General features: G+C 43.1%; 1 protein-coding gene across 1 annotated transcript in view; it reads left to right on the top strand.

Moving 5' to 3' along the window:
- The window catches only part of synpra (synaptoporin a), a 137,484-nt gene that overhangs the window by 69,235 nt on the left and 51,238 nt on the right, over positions 1-17,011 (top strand). The window contains exon 4 of the mRNA XM_068052267.1: positions 1,989-2,187. Coding sequence (XP_067908368.1) covers positions 1,989-2,187 — 199 coding nt within the window. The remainder of the gene's footprint in view (positions 1-1,988; positions 2,188-17,011) is intronic.

The raw sequence follows: 17,011 nt of genomic DNA, 5'->3' as shown, positions 1-17,011 counted from the left end.
CTTGCAGGTTGGTAGGTAAATTGGCCATTATAAATTGCTCCTAATATAGGTAGGTGGTAGGGAAATAAAGGGACAGGTGGGGATGTGGTAGGAATATGGGATTAGTGTAGGATTAGTATAAATGGGTGGTTAATGGTCGGCACAGACTCGGTGGGCCGAAGGGCCTGTTTCAGTGCTGTATCTCTAAATAAAAATAAAATAACTATTCTACTGAAAACACTAACAAAATGACACAAAAGCATAGCAAATTTAGTTTTACATGTAACACCTCACCTTCAAAGAAAGAGAACTCAATACCAGGCAGTTCTTAGGAACCAGCTTCTTGCCTAAACTAAATCTCTCACAGCAGTGATGTCCTTCATAGATACACATCCAATGAATTATGCCTTGTACCTTCAATAAAGTCACTCATGACAACTTCCCTCCATGGCCCAGGGTCCTTACAGGGGCAGTTTTCTTCTGTGTAGGAGAAATCAAAACCATTTATCACGTCCAAGTAATTTCTGATTTAGTCTCTCAAAAATTCTACGGTCTCAGGTTCATACAAACCCTAACTCTATCCTCCCTATAAGAGACAACAGATGAGTTGTTTGGAATTTTATTCATGCTTTTAAATTTAGAACCAAGCTTAAAAGTGCAATCTTACAGTCATCAACTATTAGCACTTGAGTACTATGGAAATAAAGGCGCCTGAGAAAAGTAGCTGATTTGTGACACCACCATTCCCAATCAGAACGGAGATGTTTGAGTAATTCCCCAGTCAATCACACTTGGAGACTGCACTGCTCTAAGTGACAGGAATTGATTTTACACTCTTGATTTAAATATAAGTATCCTCTATTCGCTCCATTTTGCTGAAGAAAGCACCGCACTTTTGTCAGGAGAAGTTGCTGCAGTTTTAATCATGCATGAGTTCTGTTTGCTGCAATGCATAGAGACTTCTTAAATAGATTCTGTAAATAGACTATGGCCGGAATTTAACGGTGAGGCAGTGGCCCCACCTACCAGCTGAAAAGTCAGTTGAGAGACTGGCTCTGCCAGGCCTTGAAGCCATGCTGCTGTTTTGCTTGACCCAAGCTCTTAATTGGTTTCAGCCGGGCCTTCTGCCCCTCTGAGGCAGAATGCCCCGCCTCCAAGAGCTGCCAGCCAATCAGAGGGCCTTCAGCTCTTCAGTCCCAGCAGTGCCACTGGGAGCAGTGCGCACTGCTGCGACTGCACACAGTAAGAAGGGGATGATGGATGCCGGCCTCCAAAAAGGTAAATGGGGGTCGAGCCTCATCGGGGACAATTCTCTCGGCCCCAATGAGGTGTAGGGGAAGGAGTGGTTGAAGTCTAGGATGAAGGCTTTGTTTTAGGGGAGGTGGCCAATTTGTTGGGAGGCCCTCCATGGGGCCCAGGGTGCCCGATCAGGAGGCACCCCCCTCACCAGCCAGCAAGAAGGCCGCCAGGTATTACTAGGCAGCTTCCTCAGGTGCTGAGGTGCTTGTCCACTGCTGGGAAAGTACCAGCAATGGTGAGAACAGGCCCTTAAGTGGCAATTAATTGGCCACTTAAGGGTCTCAGTTGGCCTGGGGCGGGTGGGCTGTTTTCCACCTCCACTGCCACTGGTAAAATAGCAGCGGGGGTGGGTTGGCGACGGGAATGACACCCCCAGCCTCCCACTTGATTTTACGGCCCACCCGTCTCCTAGCCCACTCCCAGTGAGGGAGGGACGTTAAATTCGGCCTATAGTTGCTTTGTTGTTTTGTGTAAAATACACCTGTTTGCTGTAAATCCTTCCCCACATCCAACGGACAGACTGACACAGTGATGTACTTCAGAGAAAAAGTATTCTAACTAAAATAATGCCCCGAATGAGTTATGTGTACTGTGAAACAAATACGTAGCTTGAAGACTTTATAGAGTAACTAAAAAATACCTTCAGGAAAAGATTCAGAAACACAATGATGCTGCACCTAATGCTGATACTTTATTATATGCACTTCCAGGTTACACCAAGTGTACTTTGATGCACCCACTTGTGAAGAAAAAAAACAGGAGAGGCTGTTTCTGATAGGCGACTACTCTTCATCCGCTGAGTTCTTTGTCACCATTGCTGTCTTTGCATTCCTCTACTCGCTGGCAGCTACAGTTGTTTATATCTTCTTTCAGAATAAATACCGTGAAAACAACAGGGGCCCTCTGATTGTAAGTAGTATATTTCTTTGCTGTTAAAAATGTCTCTCTTTTTTCTAGCCTTGTGTTGAGTCTATACAGCCTATTTCAATATTTTAGAAATCACTGAGACTGTGTGGAGAACCAAATAATTAAGGGACACCAGTCATCTACATTCCCAATTTCTTAAGATGAAAGTTAATTCCATGGCCATTTGAGAATATATTTAAAATATCACTGTGCAATATCATTTTAAATATATTTTATTATTCTAGTTTACTTGTGCTCTGTATTTCATTCAGAGGGTCCTATGAAAGGTTTTTGGGGCAATTTTTGTCATCTTACTACCCAATTTCCACTCAAAAACTTGCTGGGTGGAAGTCGAAAATGAAGTGTCACTTTGACCTGTCCAGTGCACACTGCTGCAGAGCTTGCTTGGTTCTCCTGGGGGAGAATTCCTGCTGGCCAGATTTTTCATTGACAGCTGGTGGGAGCCTTATGAATACGTGCAATTTGTGGTTGTGTGGCATCAATGTGACTTCCTGACCTTAACCACTTAACGCCATTTTGTGGGAGGAATTTTGGTGGGGGTGGGGGTGGGGGGCTTTTGTTGTAGAACTGGAGGAGGCTACAGAGATATGGAGGAACAAAATAATGAAGGGATTTAAACATGAGGAAGAGTATTTTACATTTGAGGCTTTGAGTACCAGAAGCCGATATAGGAAACTACTGCAGGATAGGATATGAACAGCAGAGTTTTGAATGAGCTGAAGGATAGTGAACCAATGGAACAAGCTTTTGGCTTGTGCATTGAGTGCAGATTCACTGCACAACTTCAAAGAGAGCTGGACCAATTTCTGGCTGCAGCAGAGATCATAGCATACAAAAGGTAGGCAGAATGATAAACAATGTAAATCATGGTCAATATGTTCTTCTGAACTAGTTTTGATTGCCTAAGGAGATTGGAGAGGAAGTTTCCAGATGTTTTCCTCCCAAATTGGGCTTGTTTTTTGTTAATCGCTTTTTTTGCATTCTTAGGAGATCACATGGCTGCTGGTAGGTGGTAGATGTTATAAATCATGACGCTGAAAGTATCAAGGATGTATGGGACAGGCTGGTCTTACCCTGTCCATCATCTTTTGTATTTTTTGGTTTCCAGAGGGTGTAGAATGGGAGACCAGCTACGAGAGCATTGGAATATTCTAATCCAGAGGTAACAAAAGCATGGATAAGGGTTTCAGCAGGAGATAATAGGCTAAGGCAGGGGTAGAGGCTAGTGATGCTACAGACATGGAAGTTGCCAATATTTGAGATGGAGAGGACCTGGGGTTGGAAACTCAGCTTGTGCTTGAATAGAATACTGAGATTGAGATAGTGGCCAAGGAGGAGGATGGAATCAATGGTGTGAACTGAAGATGATAGCTTCAGTTTTCCCAATGTTTAACTGCAGTTTATCCATGACTGGATATTGGGCAAGCAGCCTGACAACACAGAGGTTCATACAAGCCACATAGAGTATCCCATATGATCATTGTGCACTTTATAGTGATAACCTTGCTGTCAGAGAAAACAACACATGGAGCCACCATTTGAGGGGCTTCAGCATGATGAGGGAGAGAAAACTAATGACATGGAAGATGAAGAAGCAGTGAAAGTGGTTCAAAGGTTACCTCCAGCAACAGTTGTTTCGCAGCAGCTAGTTGAAATGTACTTCAGCTGAACAATCTGTGTGATCCTGCTTTAATAGTTATGCACAATTTAATATAGTCCTTCTACCCTACAAACAACAGTATCTACCCAAATACCAAAATTGATCAATGTCACCTCACGTTGTAAGATTATCAGCCACTCAAGCAACATTGTTGGTTTCAAATAGCATTATGGTTTTGATGATTTACAGCAAGGTCTATACATAATTTGTTGCTCTGGTATGAGCCCTGAGTGTCTGACTGAAGAGTTCTTTTACCTACTCTGGCACTTCTATGAGGTTTTCCCTCTGTGGCTGCAATATGGGAGGAGGGAAGCTTCAGCTCGTTCAATCAAGGACTTAAGTGATGCTCATGGATGGCAACCTTTCGGAGCTCAGACCTGAGAAGATCCAATTGTATCTGATGGACAGTTTGATCCAGCTTTCGTGGATGTGTGGGAAAGAAGCAAGGTGGAACACAGAAGCCTTCCCTGCTGTTTTATCAATAGCCATGGAAAGCAGAGAAGGAAGTAGTTGATTGTGCAGTGGCAAAGTTGGCTCCTGCCAGGCTATGCAGAAAGAAAATGGGAAGATGAGTCTTATCTTGGTATTCATGGTGAGATCATTAAATTTCTTTCTGTACTGTAGCCCGTTTCTCCTGTAAATGCAACACACATTCACATACAGTGCCGCCTCTCACCACGCCTCTTCACCACACTCGCCAACCATCCAAGGAGAAGAGGACTTCTGTTCACTCATGAACCTGGTCCATCAGAATCTCTATCATCAACAACAACAACATACTTATATAGCGCCTTTATAATCATAAAATGTCCAATGCACTTCACATGAGCATTATAAAGTAAAATTTGACACTGAGTCACATAAGGCATTATTAGAGAAGATGGCCAAAAGTTTGATCATAGAGATAGGTTTTAAGAAGCTGCTTACAGGAGGAAAGAGAGATAGAGAGGCAGAGAGCTTTAAGGAGAGAATTCCAGAGCTTACGGCCTAGGCAGCTAAAGGTATAGCCACCATAGAGTCATAGAGTTATACAGCACAGAAACAGCCCTTCGGCCCATCGTGTCTGTGCCGGCCATACAGTACCCAACTATTCTAATCCCATATTCCTGCACTTGGCCCGTCACCTTGTATGCTATGGCGTTTCAAGTGCTCATCTAAATACTGCTTAAATGTAATGAGGGTTCCTGCCTCCACCACCCTCTTCAGGCAGTGCGTTCCAGATTCCAACCACCCTCTGGGTGAAAAAATGCTTCCTCAAATCCCCCGGAAACCTCCTGCCCCTTACCCTAAATCTATGCCCCCTGGTTCTTGACCCCTTGGCTAAGAGAAAAAGTTTCTTCCCATCTAACCTATCAATGCCCTTCATAATCTTGTACACCTCAATCATGTCCCCCCTCAGTCTTTTCTGCTCCAAGGAAAAAAACCCTAGCCTTTTCAGTCTCTCTTCATAGCTGAAATGCTCCAGCCTAGGCAACATCCTGGTGAATCTTCTCTGCACCCTTTCCAATGCAATCACATCCTTCCTAAGGTGTGGTGACCAGAACTGTACACAGTACTCCAGCTGTGGCCTAACTAGCATTTTATATAGCTCCATCATAACCTCCCTGCTCTTATATTCTATGCCTCGGCTAATAAAGGCAAGTATCCCATATGCCTTCCTATCCACCTTATCTACCTGTGCTGCTGCCTTCAGTGATCTATGGACAAGTACACCAAGGTCCTTCTGACTTTCTGTACTTCCTAGGGTCCTACCATCCATTGTGTATTCCCTTGCCTTGTTAGTCCTCCCAAAATGCATTACCTCACACTTTTCAGGATTAAATTCAATTTGCCACTGCTCTGCCCATCTTACCAGCCCATCTATATCTCCCTGTAATCTAAGGATTTCCTCCTCACTATTTACAACACCACCAATTTTCATGTCATCTGCGAACTTACTGATCATACCTCCTATATTCACGTCTAAATCATTAATGTACACTACAAACAGCAAGGGTCCCAGCATCGATCCCTGTGGTACACCACTGGTCACAGGCTTCCAATCGCAAAAACAGCCCTTGACCATTACCCTCTGGCTCCTGCCACTAAGCCAATTTTGGATCCAACTTGCCGAATTGTCCTGGATCCCATGGGCTCTTACCTTCTTAACCAATCTCCCATGTGGGACCTTATCAAAAGCCTTACTGAAATCCATCTACTGCTTTACCCTCATCGACACATCTAGTCACCTCCTCAAAAAATTCAATCAAGTTAGTTTGACACGATCACCCCCTAACAAAGCCATGCTGACAATCCCTGATTAATCCCTGCCTCTCCAAGTGGAGATTAATCTTGTCCCTCATAATTTTTTCCAATATTTTCCCAACCACTGATGTTAGACTCACCGGCCTGTAATTACCTGGTTTATCCCTACTACCCTTCTTGAATAATGGTACCACATTCGCTGTCTTCCAGTCCTCTGGTACCTCTCCTGTGTCCAGAGAGGAATTGAAAATTTGTGTCAAAGCCCCTGCAATCTCCTCCCTTGCCTCACATAACAGCCTGGGTTATATCTCATCTGGGCCTGAGGATTTATCCACTTTTAAGCCCGCTAAAACAGCTAATATTTCCTCCCTTTCAATGCTAATATGTTCAAGTAAATCACAATCCCCCTCCCTGATCTCTACACCTGCATCGTCCTTCTCCATAGTGAACACCAATGAAAAGTAATCATTTATAACCTCACCAGTGGTGGAGCAATTAAAATCAGGGTTTTTCAAGAGGCCAGAATTAGAGAAACGCAGATATCTTGAAGGGTTGTGGGGCTGGAGCAGATTGCAGAGATAGGGAGGGTCAAGGACCAAGAGGGATTTGAAAACAAAGATGAGAATTTTAAAATCTAGGTCAGCGACCACAACGGCGAACGTTAAGTGGGATTTTGTGCAAGTAAGGACATGGCCAGCAAAGTTTGGATGACCTCAATCTGAAATCTCAAGGCCCTGCTGAACCATTCTTTCCCCAGTCATGTTCCTCTAGCTGCACAGGGCTCTTTCCTTTTTGACAGCAACAAAAAATCACCTCCACTTTAAGCTGATGCAGACCCATAATCTGCAAGGGGGCAGCTGATTTCCCACCTCTTAATCGGCAAATTGCCCTTGGGAAACGTGTTTCACGCTGACAAGTCATCTGCACTATATTAATGAGGAGCTACCAGGAAAATAGAACAGGTCCCCCACCAACTCCCTCAGGTAATCGTTTCTCTTCACCGTCTCCCCCACTGCTTTCGCATTGGAGACTGCTTTGTGTTTTACCTCTATTATTTGCATTTTTATTTGTCCTTCGCTTTTGTTGCTTTCCATCCTAGACGTTGAACCCCACATTAATTTTGTCAAATTGGGATATCCCTGTGTTCTAGGATGCCTGAAAAATGTCCCATGTCACATTAGCCTCACAAAATTTTCAGGTGTGCAGGAATTCGGCCCCTTGCTCATGCTGATGAGTGTCTAACACTTGATTTCGGACCCCTCTGAGAAACTGGATTACTCTGAGTGTTTTCCTTGCATGGATTTGGTCAAAGAACCACATTACTGTATTTCTGAAGCTATCAATGGCTTTTAGGTCAGTTCTCAGTCTGCAACTGATTTTTGTCAATTATTTATCTGCATGTACTATTCTATGGAGTTGCCTCTGATTTGCTAAAATGTATGTTTTAATTTTTTATTAATTCAAGTTAAAGGCAGCCCCCTAGAATAGCGTAGACAAATAAACAGCAAAATCAGTCCCAAACTGAGAACTGGCCTAAAAGCCACCAAAAGAAAGAAATGTCGTTAGATCTAAACCTGTGTTTTTTTTTAAAGGCATTGCTTTCCTGTCACTTGCAATACTAACATACATCATAGTTTTAACAGCTTCTGTGCTGCAGATCATTATCTACTGCCTCATTAACATGTTTTACAAAGCTCCAGTGAGGCTCACCCACTCCAGTAGCATGAACCTACTGATGCCCCAGCACTATCCAATTAGGAAATTCCGGGCAGCACGCTCTGGGTGTATTTCTAGAACTTGGACTCTGTGCCTGATTTTCCAACCACTCTATGTCCAGTGTACATGGATCATCTGTGATTGAGAATGGAAAATTTCCCTTTTCATTTTAATTCTCATTATTTGAGGAACAGAAAACTTCTGAACTGTTAAAAAAACAAAATATTCTGTAGAAGGTACACTGTAAGAGCTGGGCCGAGCTCATTTACTTAAACCAAAACACAGACTTTTTTCTGGGTAAGTCAGGGTACCATAGATATACATAAAGCTAAGTGATCCTACAACCAACAGATTGGTTCAAAGCTCTGCAGTCCTGACACATCCAGTTGTGTATGGTGATGGGCAATTAAACAACTAACCGGAGGAGGAGGCTCCATAAATAGCCCCATCCTCAACAATGGTGGAGCCATGCCGATGCAAAAGATAAGGCTGAAGCATTTGCAATTATCTTCAGCCAGAAGTGTCAAGCGGATGATCCATCTCGACCTCCTCCTGGGTTCCACAGCATTACAGATGCCAATCTTTAGCTAATTCAATTCACTCTATGTGATAGCAAGAAACAGCTGAAGGTACTGGATAAGGCAAAGGCTATGGGCCCTGACAATATCCCTGCTGTAGTACGGAAGACTTGTGCTCCAGTACTAGCCGCACCCCTAGCCAAGCTGTTCAGTACAGCTACAACACTGGCATCTACCCAACAGTGTGGAAAATTGCCCCGGTATGTCCAGTCCACAAACAGCAGGACAAATCCAATCCAGCCAATTAATGCCCCATCAGTGTACTCTCAATCATCAGCAAAGTGCTGGAAGGTGTCGCCAACAGTGCTTTCAAGTGGTGCTCACTCACCAATAACCTGCTTACTAATGCTCATTTTGGATTCCACCAGGGCCAATCGGCTCCGGTCTTCATTATGGCCTTAGTCCAAACATGGACAGAAGAGCTGAATTCCTGAGGTGAGGTGAGAGCAACTGCCCTTGACATGAAGGCAGCATTTGACTGAGTATGGCATCAAGGAGCCCTAGCAAAATTGAAGTAAATGAGAATCAGGGAGAAATCTCTAATATTGGTTGGCGACATCGCTAGCACAAAGGAAGATAGTTGTGGTCGTTGGAGGCCAATCATCTCAGCTCCAGGACATCGCTGCAGGAGTTCCTTAGGGTAGTGTCCTCATCCCAACTATCTTCAGCTGCTTCAACAGTGACCTTCACTCCAACATAAGGTTAGAAGTGGGGATGTTTGCAGATAATTTCACATTGTTCAGTAAAACTTGAAACTCCTCAGATACTGAAGCAGTCCGTGCCAGCATGCAGCAAGGCCTGGACAATATTCAAACTTAGACTGATAAGTGGCAAGTAACATTTGCACCACACAAGTGACAGAAAATGACCATCTCCAACAAGAGAGAATCTAACCATCTCCATCATTCAAAGGCATTACCATCACTGAATCCCCAACCATCAACATCCTAGGGGATACCATCAACCAGAAACTTAACTGAACCAGCCATATAAATGCTGTGGCTCCAAGAGCATGTCAGAAGCCAGGAATTCTGAAGTGAGAAACTCACCTCCTGACTCCCTAAAGCCTGTCCTCCATCTACAAGGCACAAGTTAGGAGTGTGATGGAATACTCTCCACTTGCCTGGATGAGTGCAGCTCCAACAATATTTGAGAAGCTCTACACCATCCAGGACAAAGCAGCCTGCTTGATCAGCACCCCATTCACAAATTTAAACATTCATTCTCTCCACCACCATTGCACCATGGCAACAGTGTGTACTAGCTACAAGATGCACTGCAGCAACTCACCAAAGTCCCTACAACAGCACCTTCCAAACCTGTGACCTCTACCACCTAGAAGAACAAGAGCTGCAAACATATGGAACCACCACCACTTGCACGTTCCCCTCCAAGTTACACACTATCCTGACTTGGAACTATATCGCCATTCCTTCACTGTCACTATGTCAAAATCCTGGAACTCCCTCCCTAAAAGCACTGTGGGTGTACCTACCCCACACGGATTGCAGTTGTTCAAGAAGGTGGCTCATCACCACCTTCTCAAGGGTAATTAGGATGGGCAATAAATGCTGGCCTTGCCAGTGATGCTCACATCCCATAAAAGAATTTTTAAAAAGTGCAAGGTTAATGTTATGTGTATGTGTGCTGACAGAGGTAGGCAACAACATTGCATGAAGTTCCAGAACTGCTGGTCTTCCCCACCCCAGCTCTTTATATGTGATTGTGTCTCTGCTTACCTGCCACATTAAGTAACATTATTGCTGGTGCATATTGAAAGTTTCCATGGTCACAACAGAATGCCTTTGTAAACTGGGGAATCATAGTTGAATGGGGAAGAGCAGACTGGTAAAAATATTTTAAAATTTATTTAATTGGGTCTTGTGCCATCACTTATTGAATAGTTATTATATTTTCCTTCATTTAAATTACGTTGAAACATCTTCCTGCAATTGAGGTGTGCTAAGAAATAATAACTTCTGTGTTCTTTGCATCAATGTTTTTTGCATTAAAAATGTTAAATCATTTATGTCCGTTTCAATAATGTTATGATTTTGTAATCAGCCTATAGACTATTACAATTTACATTTTCATTATTATTTACATTATCACCTCCTTCAGTTGTGACATCTGCTTACATGTAGTGCTTCTGTGTTGCATTCACTGAACATTTTGATGTGTGAAGATCAATGGTCAACTGTATAACAAGTATATTCAATTTAAGATTTTATATATATAAACCAATTCAGAATAAGTTATTTTGGCTTCAAATACTAAATCACAGTACACTTCAAAGTAATGGAAAATGTAGCATAAAGTGTCAAAAATCAAAATTTCCTGGAGCACCATGCCTCCAGAGCATCAGATCTTATATCTCTCTTCAAAAATGTCTAAATCCACCACTACCAAAATTTGATATGCCTGATTTTTTTCACCCCATAATATAACTGATGGAATATTGGTTATCGCTGAAGCTTAAGTCGTATCAAGTTCATATCCCACTGCACTCTCATTGTAACTACTTTTCATATGTCATAGGTGAGGTCATTGGATTTCAGTTTTCACAGAAAAGCACGACATTGCAGAATGTGATTAAAAAGCAGTAATAAATATTCTGAAATCTATTGTAATAAAAATAAATGTATTCAGCTACCTTGAATCAGTGGCCTTGATCATAGGTCTGTATTACCATTGTTTTTCAGTTGCACGTTGATTTGAATTGCTATTGAGTTTTGTAGGCTGGGACTTACGAACTATACAGGAAAAAAGTAGAGTACAAGTCAGAGGGTATCATGCATCTGTGTAGCACATTAGTTAACTGCATCTCGAGTACCCTGTCCAATTTTGGTTATGGGGCATGAGAAAAGCACTTACATTCTGGAGTTGTGTAAAGAACTATAATGGGGATCTGTAGGTGATTTTTAGTGGATGAACTAAAACAGGATAGATGGCCTTTGTCATCCACAGCTATTTTGTCTTTCTATTTGGAAACCTGGGGCAGAATTTGTCTTTTGGGAAGCAGACCAGCAGTGCAAGTGGCTAGACACCCATTCCAGCGGTGAAGAGACTGCGACAATTTTAAGGCCTGGGTCTCATTTGAATTGGTCCAACAAGTTGCAAACACCGCAGGGGCATCCTGAGGCAGCTAGTTTTGGGCCACAAGAATGTTGGGCGGTTGGCACCTCACTATCTGCAGGTAGGTCCTGGAAGGAGCAGAGAACAAGACTGAAGTGGGGTGGGGGGGAGGGCCACAAAGGACCGCAGTATTTTTATGGAACCTGGAGGAGCACTTCTGTTTCTCCTGGTCCCACAAAATTGCACACATTTAGCTGTGGGATTGTCATCGGCTGGACTACCTGCTGATAGTGGATAGAGCATGCGTGGCATATGGTCCACCCAAGGTACTCTCCTAAAATGGCAGTCAGGGTCCTATGCATGTTATTGGACCTCAATTTGCATTTTAAATGGATTGACGCAGGATTTTCTCCACACACGCAGCAGTCGGCCTTGGGGGGAGGATTACCGCGGCCACAGTGATGGCGGGATCGAGGCCAAGTTATGTATTTCCAATGTTTGCTGGGGGCACTATCGCCTGTTTCTGCCAGACGGAAGATTCAAAATCCACAAATGAACATTTTATGATAAAATATAAAAAGTTAACATTCGACTCGACATAGAATGGTGCACTGTTCTCTTTGAAACTATGTCACCTAAATTGTGCAGAATTAACATATAATTTGATTATATGACAGACATTAAAAATAATTACATAGAGCAAACCTACACTTTCTGTCAGCAGTAACTCTGAGTGGTATTCTTTTTCCCATCAGCTGCCTTAAACTACAGTAAGTGTTATAATTATGTAAAAGATAATATTGCAGAATGTAAAGGAGTGCAGTACTCATTTCAATCACCTGTCATCTCTTGTCCTATAATTATTCACATTTTTGCAAAATTCTTCCTAATTAGTGAATTTATAGTTTTTTTGCCTTTCTCCTGCTGTGCAAAGGCATTAAATTGTTTGGAAGCGTTAATAAAACTTACCAACCACATTAAAAAGCATATTAACATTACTCAGCATTAACTGCCTACTAAAATATCTTTGTAGACAGTTTGCAGAAGTTAAATTGTTGCAAGATTATTCACACCATAACAACAGAAAATGGGGTCTGATGGTTGTCATGTTTTAATTGTTGCTAACATTTTCTATTTTATGATTCATGGGATTAGACATTTAAGGCGTAGAACTTTTCCATAATATTATTGGAGAATTAGGAATGCAGGAATATTCAGGCCATTCAGCAAACCTGTTCCATCATTTAATTAGATCATGACTGATCTGTAGTTCAACTCCGTTTTCCTATTGTTGATCCATATCCCTTGGATAAAACTGCTGGTCTCAGTCTTGAAAATGTCAGTTGGTCCAACGTTTGCATCCTTTCGGGGGAAAAATTCCAGATTTCCAGTACCCTTTCTGTGAAAAAGTGCTTCCTGATTTCACTCCTGAATGACCTAGCTCTAACTTTAAAATTGTTCTGGATTCCCCCACCAGAGGAAATAGCTTCTCTGTATCTATTCTATTGAATTTTTTTATTTGAAACATCTCAATTAGCTCACCCCTCAACTTTCTAAACTCAAAGTAAAAATCTTACGGATGGTCTCTTCTGCTTCCAATGCTCATCATCTGACTTTACCTTGCAGGAAAGCCATAGAGGCTTCCCGACTCAGGTCAAAATTTAAAATCGCAGTCGGAGCACGATCACGTTATCGGACCCCGATCTGCTTACTTAAAGAACCATGCAGGACTCAGCCAGGTGCCTTTTCCACCTTCTCATAAGAACAGGTTATAATTGAAGATTGCTTGATCCAGGAGGGTGTAAATCACCTGATTAATTTTTAACTGCCTAACTACCAGGTTTCTGCCGAATAAGTAGGGTTAAGATCAACCCCCTATTGTTTAATTGTGAGGTTGAACAGTCTTTTCCTCAAGATCTGTTAACCATTGTCACTGTCTTTGATTTAATTTTGATCCATCTCTATCTCTTTTGCCTCATCCCCTCGTGTTGATCCCCTAGTTTAGGAAAATTAGTTGCTGTCTAAAGGTGACAAAGAGGTTTATATAAAATTAGGAGACAAGTTCTTACTAAAATAGTTTGCAGTTGTATCCACACGATAAACATGTTCTGAAACAAAATACGACAATGCTGTGTTTCCCTTAGTGACTCAACACATATTTAACATTACAGCCGATAAACAGTTCGTCTGCATTTATCTCGATAAGCAAGTGGAATAATTCATCCAATCTAGGATTGAGCCAAGAATGTCCCAAGTTCAATTCCTGCCTATAGCTGATCTCAGAGGAGTCAGTGGAGTGCCCACACAATTGGCCTCACTGGCTTTTGGATATAATAAGGGTATCCATTGGCCCCTACTTTAGGGTGTGTGCTGTTGTACATTGTATGAGACAGGGAACAGGTTGAGGCTTAATTCCCTTTGTTGGTGAATACGCTGCCAGTGCTCACTGTCGAGCTTCCCAAATGAAGAATGGTACTTACAGTCATGCAAAGATAGAGCACATACAGCCATCGTGCTGACTCTTTGCTAGAGCTGTCCAATTAATCCCACTCCCCTGCTCTTTCTCCATGGCCCTCTAACTTTATTCCCTTCATGTATTTATCCAATTCTATTTTGAACATTACTATTGAGGGCTGAATTTTACATTGCCGCCGCCGAGCTTGGCAGTGGCCGTAAACTATGCGCACCACTCGCCGCGATATTAAATGCGGCAGCTCATTTAAATAGCCGGGAGGGACTGCCCCCCCCACCCCCAATGACATGGAGGGCATTCTATCTCCGGAAGTGGCGCACAGCGCCACTGCGCAGGCGCTGACACTATTTTTAAAAGGCTTCGAGCCCCGGATGACAATTTAAATATTTAAAGAAAAATCCGATTAAACTTTATTAAAAAAATTAAATGAATGTTTCTAGCCCCTCTCCCATCCCCCCAATTAACATACACATCATTCCGTGCCCTCTCCCCCAAAAATACTTATCTGTGTACCTGACCTTCCCCCTCCAAAGTTCACAAACCTTTATTTTTAACCCTTCCCACCATCCCCTCCACCAATCATATTAGTTTGATCCCACTCCCCCTCCCGCACTGATATACTTACTTGCTCCCCCCTCCCCACCAGTGTCCTGCATCACATCTCCGAACAGAGATCCGAAGGTGCAGGAGTGTTGGCCACCAGCTACAACATCGGAGCTGGATGGACAGTGGCAGTGGGTAAATATTTAATTCATTTATTTTAATGAATTTAAATATTTAGATTGGCCTCCCATCGCTGAACAGCAGGGGGGCCGCCACAAGGCCTCGCCGCCACCGGCAGTATCGGACCGGGCCTTCCCGGCGTCGAAGTCCGTGGCGGGCCTCTCCTGGAGACATTTTCTGCCCCACCCCCACCCCCCCGCCATGACTCCCGACATCTGGGGTGGGGCCTGTAAAATCCAGCCCTGAATCAGTTTCCATCACCCTTTCAGGCAGTGCATTCCAGATCACAACAACTTGCTGTCAAAAAAATTGTTTCCTCACGTCACTTCTGGGACTTTTGCCAATCACCTTATGTCTGTGCCCTCTGGTTAGTGACTCTTCTGCCACTAAAGATAGTTACTCCTCATTTACTCTATCTGAACTATGCATGAATGTGAACACCTCTAGAAAATCTACTCTTAATCTTCTCTGCTGTAAGGTGAACAACTCCAATTTCTCCAATCTCTCAATATAACTTATCCCCCATTCCTGGAATAAAAACAGAAAGTGCTGGAAATACTCAGCAGGTCTAGCAGCATCTGTGGAGAGAGTAACAGAGTTAACATTTCAGGTCTGTGACCTTTCATCAGACCAAAATGTTAACTCTGTTTCTCTCTCCACAGATGCTGCCAGAACTGCTGAGAATTTCCAGCACTTCCTGTTATTATTTCAGATATCCAGCATCTGCAGTATTTTACTTTTATTTTCGTCCCTTATCCCTGGTACCATTTTAGTAAATCTGTTCTGAACTCTGTCAGAGGCCATGACATCCATCCTAAAGTGTGGTGCCCTAACTGAACAAAATACTCCAGCTAAGGGCTAACCGGTGTTATATAAAGGTTAACATAATGTCCTTGCTTTTGGATGCTATTCCTCCATTAATAAAGCCAAGGATCCCATTTTTTTTTAACAGTCTTGTCAACCATCTTCCTGTTTCCACTTTAAAATTGGATCATTTAGCCTTTCCTCATTCTTCCTAACAGAATGTTTAATACACTTCTCTGTATTAAATTTCATCTGCCATGTGTCTGCCCATTTCACCAGTCTGTCTATGTCCTGTTGAAATCTATTAACGCCTTCCTCCTTGTTTACTATATATCCAAATTTAATATCACTGCAGACTTTGAAATTATGCTCTGTACGTCCAAGTCCAGGTCATTAATTTATATCAGAACAGCAGTGGTCCTAATACCAATCCCTGGGAAACATCACTGTATATCCCGCTCCACTTTAAAAAAACAACTGCTCACCACTACTGTCTGCTTTCTGTCCCTTAGCTAATTTTGTCTCTATTCTTCCACTGTCCCTTTAATCCCATGGGTTTTATTCTGTTAACAAGTCTATCATGTGGTACTTTATCAAAACCTTTTGAAAGCTCATATACATAACATCAATTGCAATATCCTCATCAACCCGCTCTCTTCAAAGAACTCAATCAGGTAGGTTAAACACAATTTGCCTTTAACAAATTTGTGCGGAGTTTCATTTATTATTCTCAATTATTCTCATACTGTTCCAAATACCAATTAATTTTGTCCTGGATTACTCAGCTGGATCTTGTAGTGTGCGCAGAAAATGGCAGCCGTCCCTCACGGGACTTGCGCCAGCACGCCAGTGTGATTCTGCAGCGGGCGGCCACTTTACATATTCATGGCGGCCGCCCCCCCCCCCCAATCATATGGTGGGGACAGCACTGGCGACACCGTTCACAGCATCACCGATGCGGAAGCAGGTGCTGGCGTCATTTTTAAAAGGCTGCTAGCCCTGCAGACAGTTCAACAAAGTACAGAGTTGCTCCCTTCACCCCTTCCCTATACACAAAGTGCAGAGTTGCCCCTTCCCCCTTTCCTATACACAAAGTGCAGAGTTGACCCCTTCCTTACCTCGGCGGTGCCAGTTTTCCCCGGATGGGAAAGAGAAGGTGCGTGAGTGCCACAAGCACTGAAGATCAGAAACTGAAAGTAAGATCGCTGCAGATTAGATTTTAATTAATACAAGCATGTAATATCAATATTTAAACTAGGTCCCGCTGCAGAGTGGCGGAGAGGCTGCCATGGAGTTTCCACGCTGCTGAGAAGATTGGGCCCTGCGATCCCAGCTTCAGGATCCCTGGCGGTCCGCTGCCACTCCAATTCTCCGTCTACCGCACATCCCCCCCCCCCTCCCTCGCCCCCCGCCATGAAACCCGACATCGGGCTGGGAACAAATTCCAGCCCATTGTCTCTGACTGGCTTGTAGTTGCTAGGTTTCCTCTCCCCTTTTTTAAGCAGGGATGTAACATTTGCAATTCTTCAGTCG

Source organism: Heterodontus francisci, chromosome 19 (assembly GCF_036365525.1).
Source record: "Heterodontus francisci isolate sHetFra1 chromosome 19, sHetFra1.hap1, whole genome shotgun sequence".
Taxonomy (NCBI): domain Eukaryota; kingdom Metazoa; phylum Chordata; class Chondrichthyes; order Heterodontiformes; family Heterodontidae; genus Heterodontus; species Heterodontus francisci.
Note: the sequence above shows the minus strand (reverse complement) of the source record. Positions and strands in the feature narration are given on the sequence as shown.